The sequence below is a fragment of the Centruroides vittatus genome, unplaced genomic scaffold (genome assembly GCF_030686945.1).
Source record: "Centruroides vittatus isolate TY-2023 unplaced genomic scaffold, ASM3068694v2 contig_911, whole genome shotgun sequence".
Classification (NCBI taxonomy): domain Eukaryota; kingdom Metazoa; phylum Arthropoda; class Arachnida; order Scorpiones; family Buthidae; genus Centruroides; species Centruroides vittatus.
Genome location: NW_027122600.1, coordinates 407,813 through 426,889, shown reverse-complemented (window position 1 = coordinate 426,889; position 19,077 = coordinate 407,813). Strand labels below are relative to the sequence as shown.

The window sequence follows — 19,077 nt, the reverse complement described above, 5'->3', positions numbered from 1 at the left end:
CTGTTATCGTGCTATTTATCATATTCCATATGAATATAACAACTATTTTTTCAATATAACAGCATATAACTACAATAATTTATCAATAGCCTTATAATAATTGTTTTGTGCATAATATTTAAGTTATCAATAGATTTAAATAAAGGTAAATATAAAAGTAAAATCAATGCATGAATTGTGATTTTTGTAATTTTAGTTGAAGTTTTGGTAATTTAAGTAAGTTTCAAATAATATCAAAAATATTTTTGTAATAATTTTGAATTAGTTATGTGATTTATTTTATTTTATTTTATTTTTAACAAAAGACAACAGCAGTACACAAAGTTTTTAGCCAGTAGAAGAAGGGGAGGGAAGAGGGGAAGGGAAGGAGGAGGGTGAGGAGATAGAAGAGAAAGGAAGGATTCCTCTGAGCAGTGTATGTTACAACTCCCTCTATGATTAAAGTTAGCATGCAGTTTTTAGGCTGCAAAGCCATGGGTCTAAAAGAATCTGAATGTAATTATGCATCAATAAGTAGTACAGCTACATAAAAGCTAAACAGAGTAAAGTTTAAAGCTTAAAACTAAAGTAAAGGCTTCAAATACTAAAATAATACAGAAACTAAGCTAGTAAGCCATGTTAGAAGCAGAATAACCTAACTGAAACAACTAAGAGAAACAGTGAATATACTAGTAACTTAAAATTAACTTATAACTATCTTAAATCTAACTTATTACTAACTTAAAACTAGTTATAGTAACTTAAAGTTAACTTATTACTAAAAAAGTATAGTGACAAGGACAACAACCAGACAGCTAGAGCATGCAATGACAAAAGATCTATGAGCAAGATGCCAATTATTTTTATTTTATTATTATTATTTTTGTAATTTTTTCATTGTGTATAAGAAGACTAAAGACATCATGAAAAACAACAGAAGATACACAACAGACAAGAACTACTGTAGCTGTACAATTAAATTAACATTAGCTGGAACTATACAATGCAAATCAGGAAACCTGTAATTCGTGAGTGCCATCAGGGAGGGAGACCACAAGGGCTTTGCTGTGGGATATGAATGAAAGTAAGTGATAGTACATTGTATGTATCTGAATGAGTTGTTGTGGTGTGTAAGGTGAGTTGTATTCCTTTAAAATTGCTGCTCTTATTGAGCTATCCCTAATGTTCGTGTATGTATCGCAATGGAAAATTAAGTGGATAGGCATTTGGTCCTCATGCAATCCGCATTCACAGTGAGGACTATCCCCAAGGTTTAACCTATGCAAATAGTGTTTGAAGTTGCCATGGCCTGTAAGAAGCTGAGTGAGGGTAAAGCTAGGGGAAAAGTGTGGAAGGGTCACAATAGTGTCAACTCTGGGAATAAAAGTGTAGGTGAGCCTACCCATGGTGTCATGGTTCCAGTTGTCTTTCCAGAGAATGGAAATTTGTTTCTTGATGTGCATGTCTATGAAAGAAATAGGAATATAACTGAAAGTGCTAGTGGCTGTAGACTTAGCTGCCAATTTGGCAAGACTGTCAGCAGTTTCCGAGGACCCCATGTGACCCGGGACCCATTGAAAATCTATTCTGATGTTATTTAAGTGTCTGAGAATGTGATTGCTACAAACTTATGAGATTCACAACAACTTTAAAGCAGCTATCAGATCTGGATATCGTGTGTAAAGCTACCCTACTATCCGAGCATATGTGGTAGTGTACAAAGTGTCTTTTGTCCTGTCTATGCCTAATGTGGATCAAGCTCATATAAATAGCAAATGTTTCTGCCTGAGAAATTGAACAGTGTGGACCTAATTTGAAGCATACTTGAGTAAGCTCTTGGCCTAAAGCAGAGTAAATTATGAATGCAGCACCCATCTCTTCACCCATTTTGGAGCTGTCAGTGCAAATTCTAAGCATCAGGTGATCCTTTGGGTCTTTGAAGTAAACATCAGAGGAAAGCTGATTAGAGGGATGATAGTCGTAAGTAGGGAGAGTTCTTTTATCTATGCCAAATTTTCTTATGTCATCAAGCAGAAATAGACTGGAGGGTATTTTACCTTCCTTAATAATTTTAGCAACATCCGAGTCACTATACTTTTGCCTGGGCATGTTGGCGAGGTTCTTCTTCCAAATGATTTTCTTAATTTCTAAATCTATAGGGATCAAATCTGACACTACCAATAGAGCACTAGTAGATGCAGTCCTATACTCCTTGCAGATGCGGAGAGCAGCAGTTCTCTGGAGAGGTAACAGGTTACATCTGTTGTGTACTTTGGTGACCATGTAACCCCAGACCTGAACAGCATTAAGGAGGGCAGGTTGAATGGCATCCCTGTAAATGAGTTTGGTAGTGCTGGGACCTAGGCCCCAAGTGTTTCTGGAAATACTAGCAAGGCCATTATTTTTGCTTTGTTGTGATATATTTGATGTGGGGTGTGAAGTTAAGCTTCTCATCAAGAATAACACCTAAATATTTAATTTACTTTGTCTGCTTTATACTATGTGCTCTTAAATGCATGGTCAGTTTTCTGACAAAAGGAGTGTCCCTACCAACAATCATACTTTTGCATTTGTCTGTGTTAATGGGCTGCCTGTGCACAATGCTTTATTGTGAATTGTTTTGAGAATGTTGTTGCCTCTGTCCTGCAAGTGATCACTGTTCCTGTGAGAAGCTAAAATGATAGTGTCATCCACATAGCCCTGGATGCAGTACTCAGGAAGCAGGGTGTTATTAAGGTGCAGGATAAAGTTGTAGGTGATGTTCCACAACCAGGACCAGACCTGGATTTCTGTGGACACCCCTGAGTGATTGGGATGACAATGTTATGTTGAGTTGAAGGGCCCGGTCAAACTGTCTATTTTGAAAATATTCGTAAATAAGATAGTTTACTTTTCTTAATTTTTATATAAAGTTTATTCGTATTTATATACTTACTTTTTAAAAATATATTGACTTTTATTTAAATTATCTTTTTCATTATTCAATTTACCTTTAATGGGTAAAATATTATATTATTTAAATATTAACCAAAAAGGTTAAATTAAACAATTAATATTTTAAGGTAATATTGTTACTGTATAACAACTTTTGTTAGACATTTAATAAAATAAATTTCAATTTTTTTAAATTTATAAATAAATTGTTCAAACGTTTCTAGAAATACTAAAATTTATTGTTGTATATTAAATATTTTTTATTAATAAAAATTTAAGATTTGTTTTCATTTTTCACATTATTTAGTTTTGTTTTATTTATTGTTTTATATGTTTTGTGTGCTCTATTTCTTGTGGGAGTGGGAGAGGGAGAGGGCCCGGTAAGAAGAAAATGTCTAGGGCCCCAAAGTGGGTTAATCCAGCCCTGTTGAGTTGTATAGGAGTGCAGGTAAACACCTGCACTCCTATCAGTAAAATAAGACTAAAGAAGTTTGTAAATATTTTGAGGGCAATGATGATCATGTAAGATACGCAAGATAAAAGGCCATCAGTATGATTGAAAACACCTCTAAAGTCAATTATGATGACAGTGGTGTGCATGTTGTTTTGCTTAGCCTGGTGGATGTAATGGGTGACTTGTTTAATGGCATCTGCTGTGCCTTTGTTTTTTGAGAAGACAAACTGATTCTCATGCAGGGTCCTTGCACTTACATAGATGCACACACATACATACATACCAGTGGCGTGCCATGACATTTGATGATAGGGAAGCTGTGTTTCTGTAAGAAGCCGACTTACAGGGGCAATCAATTAATTGCGCATCAGGGCCCGTTCGTATTCGTTTGTTCGATAAGCCAGTAAAAACTGTATACTTCTTTAAATGTATTTTTAATAGATTATCTGACGTACTTAATAAATAAGAAAGTTCAATATAATTACCTCCGTTATTAGATTCAATAAATTCCCTACGCCCTCTAAATGCCAATTCTTGCTTTGAGAAAAAACATATAACGTCTATTAATTTAGATATATCTATTAATCGTAATTATCTCGTTATAATTTTCAATATTTATTTTATATTGTCTACCAATGTTAAATTCTATTCCACTTTGATTTCCAAATTGCTTCAATTTTACGAAAGAATCGTCATTCGTCATAAATTTTATCGTCAAAATGTCGAAATTTTTTTGTTGACGTATTTATGTTTAATTTAGGCATTGGTCTTTCTCTTTTAATAATGTTTTCTTCTTCATTATATGGCCTTGAGCCAAAACTTTTTTAAAATAAATTTTTGAATCACTAGCCACGATATAAGGGCTAAAATTAAAATTATCAGAAAAACTTACTTGGTAAAACAAAATGTGTGATGAATATACATACCTAGTACAAAAAATTCTTCAATCGTATGAATATACTTTTAAAGAAACTTATAATTAAATATAACTTTGTGAAGAAACGTACATAAAAATAACAAAATATTCTTTACTTTTTGAATCTTAAAACAATCACTTACTTGTTAGTGAAATAGCTTCCTACGAGTGGCTAATGAATGGAATCAGAGACGGTCCAGGTAGGTGTGTGCGTGCCAAATCCCGAGGGTGCCGATACCGGTCAATGTCAAATGCCTCTTTTGTTGCATCACTAGTATATATCAAAAGACGCGACAGGGTTGTTGTAGATTTTAAACGTTTCTCACCATAGCTGTAGAAATCTAAATATGTTAAACTTAACAGATTGTCTGTCGTTTGTTTTCTAACTAATTCGTTTTAGGACCAAGTGTTCACGGAAATTTCCAAAATTTACAACTTTTCGGTCACTCTCATTGAACTGGAAAAATTTCTGTCTTTATTACATCTAATATTACGAAGAGATCAGACCCCACTGTACTCGGCAAGAGATTGGTTGGGTTAAGCTTTTGTTTAAGTAAAATTCTGGCTCTTTCAGCAGGGTTTTATTTATATCCCCATTCCCTAATCTCGTAATTATTTAATTACTTCTTAGTAGAAATAAGTTGAAACCAGTTACTTTGTACTTGAATATCTGTAGTCTTGCGAAAACATTGGAAAGACAAATTTTTATGACAACAGTTATATAAATCGTAAATTTAAGGAAAATAAATTCTAGAGTTTTTTTGTAACTTGTATGTCTCATTCATTAAATTTGGTTGTAAATGATGCTGTCAAAGTAACAGTTAATTTTTTAACATTATACAAGAATTGTACACGTTTTTTTCTGCATTCCCTTACAGATGGGACATACTATAATCGTAATATCACTGGTTTAACATTGAAATTCGTAAGTAATATAAGATGGGAGAGCAGAATAAACGCAGAATAAAAATATCAAATATTTTAATGGATTTTTTTAAAACTCCTGTCAACTATACAGAACTATCATAAAAACATGTCCAGTAAATTCCTATCGGTTGGGTTAAGTTATAAATCTAGTCTAGGGTGGGCAACCGTTTTCATAACATGGGCCAGAATAAATTTTACATTTTTTCCGCGGGCCGTAGTAGTTAATTGACGCCTTCTTGTGACTTGTAATTTTTTTAGTCTGCAAATATGAAATAAATAAATAAAAAGTTAATTACTACATTTATTTCTCTAATCGTTTTCGAAAATTACAAAGAATTGGAAAAATAACTATTAATTAGTTATTTTTCCAATTTAATAATCTACTAAAGATCTCGCGGGCCGGATAGAAACTTTTTGCGAGCCGTAGCTGGCCCGCAGGCCGGGGGTTGCCGCCGTTGATCTAGTCTACTCATGATTCACATAATCGGGCGAGGGCGGCCGAATATCTAGCAGGCAGGTGGCTAACAGCCCACAACCGGTCCGGGATATAAAATTAGAAGCTTTATGCGTGTGTTGCTTCTACCAGCTAAACCCAAAAGACCTATGTATAACGGTCATCGGTATAACGGTCACAACGGACATTGGGCGTTGCTGCTTCAAACTTTAGATTTAATTCTCATTGATAAACCCCAATACCTGCTAAATGTATGTATACTGTTGTTATCTACACGCGACTTACTGTGCAGTAACTTTAGACCAGGTCTGGGCTAGAATAAGTTTGTTTTAAGCCTATCCTTTTCCCCTCTGCCCTGTCGAGTGATAGCTCGGCAGCGCAGAGCCTCTGGAACAGAGGTTTCCTCTTTACACACCCACTACTTCAGCTTTGGGTTAGGTACTCACATCCTTGGGGACAGTTTCTCTGGTGCGTAATTCTGTTTATCCACACCATGTCCGCACAAATTATTGAGGATTTTCTGAAAAAATCAAAACAGGCCCTGAAAGAAATTAAAGCATATGCTACTAAAAACCCGAAGGCTTATCTAAGCACTACTCGGCACATTGACTTTATTACAGAACAATTCCTCACAGTCGTCAGAACGGCAGAGAATTCGATGAGAACGTACTTTCTCCCGATGGCAGATAAACTTACCAGTACGCAACAAGAGATTGCGGAGAAATTGAGCAACTTAGAGAACAAAGTATCGCAATGGACACCCCAAGCACCTTTGTACAGCGCAGTGGTTAGTACAGGAAGACATGTTAACGTCAATAGAAAGGTTAAAGAACCCGCCACACCGAATGAGGTCCTGCTAATCTATAGTAAGGATAAAGACAATCAAAACAGCGATACTGTACGCAGGCTTATGCAGTCAAAGATCAATCCGTCAGAACTGAAGATTACAGTAGAGAAGGTTCGGACGATCGGAAGAGGGGGCATTGCGGTGGAGCTTGGGGGCAATGGTGATGCCGCAACCCTGGAAAGGAGTATTGGGGAAAAGGTCCCTGAGGTTGCGGCTTTTAGGCCCAAAAAAAGATGGCCCCACGTCGTCGTCTTTTCGGTACATACGGAAATTACCAAGGAGGAGTTGTCGATTCTTACACATTCCCAAAACCAAGTGGTACACGATAACCTTACTGAAGAGGAGTTCCAGGGACAATTCCGCCCGAAATTTCAGATGGGAAGGAGGGATGCAACCTACAGGAACTGGGTGGTGGAGGTGTCCCCCCGGGTCAGAAGAATCCTAGTGGAACAGGGCAAAGTCAACCTAAACTGGTCGCGCTGCAGGGTCGTGGATTTCTTCCCGGTCCTGCAGTGCTTTAAGTGCTGCCAGTTCAACCATGCAGCCAAGGATTGCACTCAAGACAAGTATACATGCAGTCAATGCTCGGGGGATCATCCTTACCGGGCATGCCCGAATCGAGGAGTGGAGCCCACCTGCTGTAACTGTAGACTAGATAAAACAAAAAATTGCAAGCATAATGCAAGAGATTCTAAATGTCCAGTGTACCAGCGCGCCAAATCGATAATTACCGATAGAACCGACTATGGCCAGTAACCATACTAATCTTCGTATTTTACAGAACAATACACAGAGAAGCATCTCTGCTACATCTCTTATTTCTGAGCAGCTTAATAGCTATGATCTCGTATTTATCCAAGAGCCATACTGTCGTGCTGGCACACCCTCTTGCCTTCCCACGTTCTGTCCTGTCCTTAGTGGCACGGATAAGAACCCGTGGGCCATAACCCTTGTGCCCAATACCAATATGTCGATCCAGCATCATCCAACTTACAGCAGCGAATATATTGTGACCATTGAAGTTCAGTTAAAAGAAACTAGAATAATTATTCTTAACATATACTTCCCCAAAGGTGCAGACAATGATAATTTTATTGAGGAACTTCAAAAAATTATAGATGCCTTTCAGGGCACGCATATTCTTGTCTTGGGAGACACTAATGCTCACTCCCCCACTTGGGGAGGAGTTAATCTGGATGGTCGGGGTAGGCTCCTCGAGGAATTCATGCATCGCAATGCTCTTCTCTTGCTTAACAATCCTATGTCTCCCCCTACTTACTGCTCTGCACGCGGGTATTCCTGGATCGACTTATCGATTTGCAGTGCTGGCATGTATACTAGCATCTCCAACTGGAATGTCTCGCCTAATGAGACTCTGAGTGACCATGCTCATATAACCTTTGAAATTATCTGCAAGGAAGACGAACATAGCGCTCCGAGCAGCGTCTACGTCCCCAAAAGAGCCAACTGGAATCGAATTAAAGAGTACTTAGAAAACAATCTTCATAATCATCCACTTACCAACCGTAATGAGGCGATAGTCCAAATTGACGCGAATATTGACACAATCCGCAAGGCCTGCGAAACGCTTATCCCCAGAGGCACTTCCTCAAGGAGAAGAACTCCCTGGTGGACTCCCAGGCTGAATGAGTTACGTAGGGAAACCAACAAGCTTCGGCGCATCTTTCAAAGACACAGGAATGACAGAAATAGTGCCCACCATAAAGAAGCTTACCTCAGTAGCCTCAGAGACTACAAAAACATTATTAAAACAGAAAAGTTGCGCAAGTGGCGCGAGTTTTGTACGACCACCTCGAAGGATCCGTGGGGCTTCGTTACAAAGATGTGTATGAATAGATTACGCAAGGCCCAAATTCTGACAGATACAAGCGCTAGTGACCACCCACTGACCATAATTCAGACTTTGACTAACCAGCTTAACAAATTTTGCCCTGAAGACAATCCCATGACCGACAACGACTGGCAGCGTAAAATCCGCGCTGAGAAAGATAATCTAGTGGACAGCGAGAACATACCGCTTTTCACTCAGGAGGAGATACGTATGGCATTTTATACACTAGGAAAACGCAAGGCCCCTGGCATGGATGGGATTAACGCAGAGATTGCGACCAATCTGTGGGAAATAATTCCAATGCACCTCACCAATCTATATAATAACTGCCTAAGTCATGCCATATTCCCAAAAGCCTGGAAAAAGGCCAGAGTAGTTCCCGTGCCCAAACCGGGTCCTAGCAAAGATGTCAGACCCATTTCCCTGCTCCCTATATTAGGGAAAATATTGGAGAAACTAATTAAAACTAGATTGGAATGGCATGTGGAACACTACCGCCAACTAAACGACAATCAGTTCGGCTTCCGTCACCAAAAGTCAGCGGAGGAAGCCATAAACCACACAGTTAACAACATAAATAGCCTCCTGCAAGTCAATAAATACGTCCTGGGGGTCAGCCTTGACATTTCCAAGGCATTTGACAGTGCCTGGTGGCCCCTAGTGACATTTCAGCTGCGTAATATCAGGTGCCCACGCAACTTACTGATCCTGCTTCAGGATTATTTTCGGGACCGGATAGCCATCCTGCAGTACGGGCAACACGAGGTGCAAAAACAGATAACTAGAGGCTGCCCGCAAGGGTCCGTGTGCGGGCCCTTGCTCTGGAATATCACCTTCAACGCCTTCTTGGGTGAACATTTTGGGCAAGAATCCTGTACCGCTTATGCGGACGATGTCTTTCTGTTGGTGGGCGGCAGATCGAGAGCAGATCTCGAATTGAAAGGAAACCACCTCCTCCAACTAGTTAGCACCTGGGGTACCAACCATAAACTAGACTTCAACCCGGCCAAAACAAAGGCAATTATTTTCAACAAACCGAGGGGAGGCAATCTCTACCTCAGGCCCCCCGTCTTGAGGATGAATGGCAACTCCATTAAGGTAGAGAAACACCTCAGGTACTTAGGCATCACTCTGGATTTCAAACTTTCTTGGGCTCCACATATTGAGCATATCTCTAGCCGCACGGGCCTTATTTTTCAGGCGTTTGCTCAGGTGGCCAGGAGAGACTGGGGCCTCTCTCCTGAGGCCCTCTCGACTATATATGACGGTATCTTTATCCCAATCGCTACCTATGGGTGTGGCACATGGGGTAGCGCCATCTCAAAGGTTCACATCAGAAGAAAACTGGTTTCCGCACAGAGGCGAGCTCTTCTGTTATTAACTAAGGCCTATCGCACCACTAGTAATGTTAGCCTACAAGCGATCGCACGGAAATTACCCATAGACATTGAGATCTCTATGAAAACGAAGATGCAACAAGCCAAATGGGGAACGAATATTCAGATAGGCGACATCACAATTGAATCTGCGGATATTGAAAGGCCTCACCCATTCGGTGATACCATTACCCCCACTTACAACTTCTCAAGTAGCTGGAATAACCTTAACAATGCCAGTATCCAAATATACACCGATGGCTCAGGTATTGACGGTGGTGTAGGTTGCGCTTATGTTGTTTATGACAACAGTGAGGAAATTCACAACCAAAAATTCAGACTACATCCGCAATGCAATGTATTCCAAGCGGAGCTTCTGGCAATCAGCAAGGCCACGAACTGGATTAACCCTTTCCCGGCCAGGGTACCGATCTATCGTTACTCTAATTGTTTCGCAAAACGGCCAGGGTACCGCTTCATCGTTACCCTGTTAAAAATCGATTTTTATAAAATTTATCGACAACAGATGTCAGCACTTGACAGTATCGTCTTGTTTATCATCCGTTTCACATATTTTTGTCCAGGTGGTGTTTTGTCGATGTAAAAAATTTTAATTATCGATGTTTTTTCCTTAATTTTTCATTTTCTGATAATTTTTTATTTCATTTTTAGCATATTCATGCAATAATATTACTATAATAAGTTCATTAATGCTATAATAAGTTTATTCAGCTATAATATGTTAATGCATCATAAATATTCAAGTTATGACCTTCAGTTCCGATATTTTATATATTTTTTTAATTTTTAATTATTTTTTAAATCTAAAATATCAGCAAATGTTACATCTATTGCTACTGGTAATCATATGTTTATTACGAAAATAAATAATCTTGTTTGATATAAAATGAATAAAGTATATTAGTTCATTATATTAGTTGAAAGCAGAATAAAGTTCTATTTCAAACAAATGTTTGATATAATGTGCGATTATTTCACAACGAATAAACGTACATGCATAAATGTTATATCAAATTGTACAGAACAATATTGTACATCGTATTGGCTCAGTGACAATAAGAATGAAGTAACGTATTTAAAACTAACTATATTGATAAATATATGTGATTTTTTTCATATGAATAAAATAATAATTTAATTTTTAGTGAATTTTTAAAATAATATTGCCTGATTCACCTATTTTGACCTTGGCCGTTTTACAAAATAAGGGGGCGTGGCAAGCGGCAGGCTAAGGGTTTAACAACACCTACTCGAATTTCAAGATCGACATCTACACTGACTCGTTATCTGCCCTTAACATGATCTACAGCATCAAGCTCCATCCACTTGCAGTGGAGATACGGAACAACATCGGCGTATCCAATAATAACATTCAAATATTCTGGGTCAGATCACATCAGGGTATGGAGGGGAATGAGCGGGCGGACGCCCTTGCAAAAGAAGCTGCCCTCGACCCAAACATCTCTTACGACTACGGCAAAATCAGCCAAGGGACTCTTAAACGGCTTCTGCGGGAGGAGGCCATAGATGCATGGCAATCTCACTGGAACGAACTTGGGCACCACATCATTAAGCAATTCATTCCTGACCTCCGGCAGCACAACAAAATAAAGTGGTTTACCCCTGACCACTATACTACTCAGTTTTTGAGTAACCACAGGAAATTTGCTCACTACTTGGCAAGGTTTGTCAATAGAACATCTGACGAGTGCCCCACCTGTGGGGTTAGAGACGGAGCTAACCATTACCTATACGACTGTACTATAACTGCCAAAGAGAGAACTGAAATGAGTCTTCTCCTGAATGAAATTAACATAGACTGGCCCTGCGACCTTACCGACATTTGGAAAAGTCAAGAGATCTTCCACGCCTTCAAAAGGCTCGCAAAAAAGACGATTCTTACTAACAATCAGCTGCTCCAAGATGGGGCAGTTGGGGGACCAAATAGCTCCTGAGGGGCTGCGTTTTCGGGTTTTCCTCTCCCCTGCTGGGCGGCAATGCCGCCCTTCTCTCTTTAGGTACAGGGGATGTCATCTTGTTCTTTCTCCACGCGATACAAGCTGTAACGCGGTGATTCGTGGAACTGTTTTATTTTTTTATTGTTTTATCCACTCTATATTTTCATCTTGTCTCTTCAATGTAGCATTCTGTAGCGCCAATTATATTGTTTCCTACGCCCTGGTTGTGCCACTGGCAGGTACAGGGCATGTAAAATAAATCTTTACGTCAATAAACCAACAATACAATACAACAATACCAGCTAAACCGGGTGACGTTGGTGCTCTGTAAAGCACATGCGCCAATGCCTATAATCTGGCTGCTTGGAAGTTGACGGGCAGGCGGCTAACAGCTCAGAACCGGTCCGGGATATAAAATTAGATGCTTTATGCGTGTGTTGCTTCTACCGGCTAAACCGGGTGAGGTTGGTGCTCTGTAAACCGCATGTGCCAATGCCTATATAATCTGGCTGATTGGAAACTGACCCAGTTTCGACACTCCTTCCGCCACTGAATTATTCGAATATACAATAGAAATCTTATCGTTTTTTTCACATGTAGTATAGAAATTTGTAAAAGATACATAATGCAGTTATAATAAAATATTAATTTTAATTAATGCAAAGTACGTTAAAATATGAAAATTTATATTTTATAAAATACAAGGGAAGGTCATTGGAAGGTGGAATCGGCGCTTCCATCGTCTCTAATGACGGCACGCCACTGATACATACATACATACATACATTTCATAGATGGTCTTATGATTAACAGGATTACTTGGCATCTATGCAAGTGTATGTGCAATCTAACACTTTTTCCAAAGTAGAGAGAAGGCAGATCGGTCTGTATTTCTTGTAAGTGTTAGCACTGGTGAGTTTAGGGATAAGTTTGACACTAGCCTTTTTCCACTGAGTAGGAAAAAGGTCAGTGTTCAGGCAGCTGTTGAAAAGAATAACAAAAACTGTCAGAATGGCCTCAAATGTATGTTTTATCATCCTAGTGATTATGCCATCAACGCCAGGCTTTGTTGTTATTGAGTGAGCAGATGGCATTACAAATCTCATTTTAAAATGAAGTTGTGGTCATTGTTGGTGTTAGGAGCAGTGTGTGTCAAACTTCTGTAGGCCGCTTGAGTACTGTCATCTTCAAGTGGGTCTTCAGAAGGGTATAAGCTAGTGAGAATGTGAATGATAGTGTCTTCAGTACTGTTTGTGTAGCAGTTGTCTGAATAGTGGAGTTGAATAGTGGAGGGGGTCTGGAGTTGGCATTTTTCCTTGCAAACTAAGTAGTGAGGATCTGACCAAAGGTTGTGAATGCATGTGTTGGTACAGTTGTCCTTCCAACCGTCCATTCTGGTTTTGTTAATAAGGGTTTTGTAAACATTATGTTCATGTCTGTACTGCTCTCTTAGTGAAGCCTGTGGAAATCACAATAATCAGTACTAATTGTGAAGGTGAATGATTACCACGTGAGAAGGAAGACAAAGAAAAGTTAACTAAAGTTAACAATAAGTTTATGTATAAGTAGAATATTGATATATACAAAAATTTATGATGATGTTCACCAGGTCACACATACAGACACTGACAAACTATACAGGGTTCTTCTGTACAACGAGTGTGCTGTAATGCTGGTCCCTTTGGTCAACCCAGACACACAAGTCTCACGCCAAAACTAATTATTGGGCAATATCCACTACTGACAATTGATTTAAACCAACAAAATGTTCCAATCACCTACTTAGTATTTCAGCCGATGCAAACAGATTCCTTCACTTCTAGTCTGATAACACAAGTCAATATAGGTATCACTTCAACCACACCATGCAGTCTACCAGAATACCTTAAAACACAAAGAAAAAAAGGAACAGAGGGCTTTCTCCTTTACCTGGGTGACCTCTCACCCATCAGAAAAAGAATGTCATGTTGCCAATCTGCATTACCTTAAATACCTTTTTCCCCTTCTTGCCTTCTTGCATGTTGCCAATCCCTTATACTGTAAACAGAAAATAAAGTACTATGTATAGCCCAAAAACCTGTGACAACACAAGCCTAATGTTAGGGTCCTGTTCACTTCTAAACTGCCTCCTTATTCTTCTAACTCATTTTTTCTTGTTGTCAAGCTTGGCAATTCACTAAGGGATCTTTTTGTGTGATCTTTGTCTGAGCTTGGAGGCAATGATGTAAGATTAAGTGATTGTTTCAGTGAATCTAGTGACCAGAATGTCTAAAGTATCCATAAAGTGACTGTGGTGAGGAGTGCCAGACCAGGTGTTCCTAAAAATGTCACAAAAATATGCCAGTTGGTGTGTATATAGTGGAAACTATCAGTACAAGTATTACTAGAAGTAAGAATGTTTATGAATATGTACTGTACCTATGGTCATTGGCAGAGTCTGTATCAGAAGTGTAACAGTGTTCAACCATAGGGGCAATGTGCTTGTTATCTAAAGTTAAATCATTCCAACTTTCTCTCATTGTACAGGAGTAGGTTGGAAGGGTACTTGTGTTGAGGTTATGCTGGGACATAGTCTCATTGACTATGGTACCTCCTAGGGTCTTCAATAGGACTATGCCAAGTTACAGACTTGGCATTAAAGTCACCTCCAATTAATATAGGTTTGTCTTTGTATGTGTTGAGCAGATGGACATCCTCAATGGCTGTCTCAATGTCTGATGTGTCAGGCATGTAGACAACAAATGTGAAAGTGAGTGTTGTCGTCGGTAATGCAAAGTGTGGTTATGTATTTGGTTGTATGTTGGGTAACAAAGCAGGCATTAATGTTCTTGTTTCTTATTATGATACCAGCCTTGGTGCAATAGCCAGGGTCCTGGGCTGAGAAGATTTTCTAGTCATCGAACCTGATTATCTTATGGAGGTGGAGAATGATTATGTCAGCGTCATGTGTAGTGGATATGTGGGTGAAGAGCAATTTTCCCTCTAATTTTATTTGTAGCTGAGCAGAACATATACTTCTCTGAGCAAAAAAATTTTTGCTGAGCATATATATATATATATATATATATATGCTATGTGCTCAGAAAAATTATATATATATGTTACAGTCAAAACCCAATTTTAGTTAGAATGTGTTTTAACTAGTTGAAACTAGTTTATACTGGATGTCTTTGTTAAAACCCGTTTTGTCTAGTTAAAACTAGAATTTACTGCTAGTCGAAAATGAATTTGAGTTAAAACTAGTTTCAACTAATTAAAACGCATTTTGACTGTAACACACAGACATATATATATATATATATATATATGTATATATGTAAAATCTTATTTTTTTCTATAAAAATTAAAATAATTAATTATAAAGTAGAGATTAAAATTCATTTTAAAACAAACTTCCATACAAAATATTATTTTTTGTCAGTGATTTAATGTATTTAATCGAAATATACATAGCAATAATCATGTTGCAGACAGAGTGAGAAATAAGTTAACAACAATTCAAATCAGTGTGCATGCTTGCCTGCATGGCACATAAATTCTTGTGCTCGGCAACTATTTGAGCAGTGCGCGGCCACACAGCTGTGCAGCTTAGAGGGAACATTGGTGAGGAGGGAACAGGCAGCTTTGCATTTCTGTACATTAATCTGTATGATCTTATAGCTACCTATGTTAGTGTTGTGTGTGGGTGTATTATTCATAGTTGGTCCTAATGGCAGCTTGTGTTTTCACGTGTTTGGTAACGGGGCACTGTTGAGAGAAAGCATTATATGTGGTCTTGTGTTTGCTCCCATCAGATAGTGTTGTTGACCTTCACACAGTTGATGCAGCATGGTTCCTCACTATGTATGCAGCAAACCTTATAGCTATGGTTACTCATACAATGATTACAATGTTGTTTTTCTGTCCATTTACTAGTTAAGTGGCCACAGCATTTGTAAGAGCGGGTTAAAGGAATGTAGTCATCAACATTAATCATCGCCCATTGCACGCTTACATGTTGTTGTTGCTGCATGTAATCAGCATGTTTCTTAAACTGTGTGTAACTTGCAGGACGACATGTGATCTAGAAGTGTCTGAAGTAATGTGATTTATTTTGTTAAGAACACAGCAACTTTTTCTAAATTCCTGTAGATTATGTCTTGTTGATTGCTGCGTTCTGGAGGTAGAATTCCTCAGTGAAGGTGCTGGTGACAGTGTTGCCCAGGACATTTAGTAGAATTACCTTTGGTTGTATGGCTGCAGAGTACGTAATGTCTAACTTATTTTTTAATGTGTAAACCTTGTTTGTTGCAGCCATCATTTTGTCACTGTCACCCTTTGTATTTAACTGTATTCAAACTCCATTGTTCCTGACTGGGCGCAGAGACTTAACTGATATCCCGAACTGACTTGGTTTAATGTTATCCATGAGAGCTCACCTAATAGCAGTTTGTGAAAAACTAATGTTTTCCTTGGGAGAAACAAACATAGCATGAGTACTAGCACTAGTACTGGATTGTTTTTGAACAGTGTTCTGTATTATCTTAGTGTTGGTTGTGGTAGCCCTAGTGACACTTGCATAAGAAGAGGTTGGCAGACTAGTTGGAGAAGTATTTTTTGTAATGTAGACCAGTTTGTTTATTTTCTCATCAATCATAGAGCCAACCTGTTCAGAGACCTATTTTTCCAATTTACTAACAGGGTCTGAAAGAGACTTCTGCACTGTGTTACTGATTACTTTATTCAATGTATCAACATCACTATTAGAGCAGCTAGAGAAAAAACAGATAGTCTCATCAGCTATACCAAAAAGATTGTTGGCAGCTTTGTGAATTTTAGGGTACGTTCGTTAAGTCGAACGAGTTAAACGTGTTAGTAACGAATCGTTCGAAAAGTAGTAGTCTCGCTCAGTGCGCATGCTCCGCAGTGATGACGTATCGAACGAAACTCTAACGAAGCTCACGAAGGAAAGAGTTAGTTTACTTCGTTAAGAAAATGGCGCCCGATGATATCGATGTTTCTAGATCTACTCGAGTGTTTAAATTGTGAATTAGAAGGTGAAATGATTGAAATAACTGTCCATCCGAAGCAACCTAAGAAAAATATTTTGGATAAGGCTGTACTAGCAACATTCATATCTTTGATTTTAGAAACAGCCATTTAGTTATAACGAATCGTTCGAAAAGTCTAACGAAACAAGAATAACAATGACGTCATTCTCGTTTGACTTAACGAACATACCCTTAGATCTATGTTCTTTGCATATAAGAGTGCTACCATCTTCTGGACAGTTGGCCAAAATTATGTCCAGACGCTCCTGTAATTTTATGCATGCTGATAAGACATCTGGACCTAATCCCACAGCCCTAGAACCACCAGAACTAGAAGAACTGGCCATATAGAACTATTAGTGATGTGATTACTCAATCATTACATTGCATTTGTATTTTATCTCTATAATATTTAAATTATCATGTTCAGTTATATTTCAAACTAACTTAATGGCACAGAATAGTTTATCTTATTCATTATATATATGAACAGAATATATAGATATAAAATTTTAAATGCATACAAAAATTTTTATTTTAGTAATGTGTAATGTTTAATTAAACAATTCTCAGATTTTTTTTGATATATTAATAAATTTTTAATTATTTTTCTTTGGTCTTAATATTGTTTTTTTTTTAAATAAGTTTCAACAGGTACCACACAAAAATCTTGCCATGACCATTGTCATCGGCACCATTCCCCAGTATCAAAATTTCGACATATTAGATCCGCTCAGTACTCTAGTGGTAGTGCTGATTCATCTATTTCATCGCCGACATCAGAAAACAGTGCTTCAAGCTTACCCTCACATAGCAGGGGACAATGGATGTCTGGAAGAAAATTGTCGCCTAGATCAAGACATGGAGATACATATTCAGGTGATTGTTGTTTTTGAGAATATTCTTTTAATATAATACAGTATTTTTCCTCTGTATGAAAAAAAGCTATATATCCAGATCCAGAAAAATTGACCCTGCTGACTTGGGGCAGCAATGTTTGGGGTCCACATCTAGAAGAAATTTTTGAGTTGGTAATAAAGCATACATAAGATTTAACATAAACTTCTGTAAAAATATACTTTATTTTCTATATTTTATTATAGTAAACAGTTTTAGCTTAAGATTTGATCTTAAATTGTAAGCTCAAACTGTTTTCACTTCACACGATTTTCTTTTGTCTTCACAATAAGTTTTAGGAGACCTGTATTTCTCAATTCTCTAAAGGAAATACATGTTTGCGTTTGATGATTTTAAAGGAGAACATAAATAAGACATTTCCTTATGGTTTAACATATCTTGTGATCACAAATTACTTCCTGTAAAGGTGTAATGAGACCAGAGCAATCACATAGGAGGACATGAGGAGACAAAAGAAGAAACAGACACTTTTGGACTAGTGGTCTCAGCATCTGGACAGAAGAAGCTATGCTCCATATTTCCTATCTTGTATCACAAAAAATTATTTATATTGGAGTCAGTTTTTTTATTAATAAATGTTATGTTTTTATTGTTATGCCATGTTATTTCTTAACACTGGCAAGTTGGGACATCCCAACACATATATCTAAGTTCCAATAATGTAGTTTTGTTTTGGTATCTGAAAGCATCTCTGTAATTTGTTTCTTATAGTTTTTCTTTCAAACAGATTAGAGTTTGTGAGAAGTTATAATTTTATAAATTGTTGATGGATATTGATGATTTGACTTGTTTAGGAGCTAATGTGTTTTGCATATTTTTCATCAAAATTAATTATATATCAAATATCAATGGTAAAAAAAAAATTGATACTTTTGGATAGTCAAGATGAAAAAAATTGGACTGAGAAGAGGTTAAGTTAATTTGTGGTATTCCTGCGAAATGTATGTAGATCAACAAAAGAAAGATGTATTAATAACTAAGCAACAGTATAGTCAAACAAAGTATTTTATTTCATGTATATAAACATTCCATGTATTTTGATTCCAACTCTGTAGTAATTAATTACAATACAGTGTCATACAATATTCCGACAGACCGTTACAAAATGTATCATTCACGACAAATATAAATAATGACTGAAAACTATGACTAATTCTTACATACTAACTTAAAACTAAGGAAAGAAAAAAGATGATAGGGGATAGAGAATCTAGAAAATAGAATACAGTAAGGAGTGAAATACTCAGGATTTTGCTGGACTTCACAATTTTGGGTGGGATACCACATTGAGTCTCGTCGTCTCTGCTAGGTTGTTTTTACACCTCATGGATTTTTATCAAAGTCTTGACTCAAGAATGTCTCTCCTTTTGTTTCACCAGCCCCAGGGCCTCTTTTCTTTCATTGTTCTCCA

The 19,077-nt window shown here is 37.7% G+C and overlaps 1 protein-coding gene across 4 annotated transcripts in view; it reads left to right on the top strand.

Annotated features, from left to right (window-relative positions):
• Positions 1–19,077, top strand: part of LOC136984281 (leucine-rich repeat-containing protein 49-like) — a 113,963-nt gene that overhangs the window by 53,583 nt on the left and 41,303 nt on the right. For 3 of the 4 annotated variants that reach the window (XM_067281197.1, XM_067281198.1, XM_067281196.1), the window contains one exon: positions 17,394–17,627. In XM_067281197.1, coding sequence (XP_067137298.1) covers positions 17,394–17,627 — 234 coding nt within the window. Of the gene's footprint in view, positions 1–378; positions 416–17,393; positions 17,628–19,077 lie in introns of those variants that run through there. The other variant, XM_067281199.1, reaches the window with a different exon arrangement.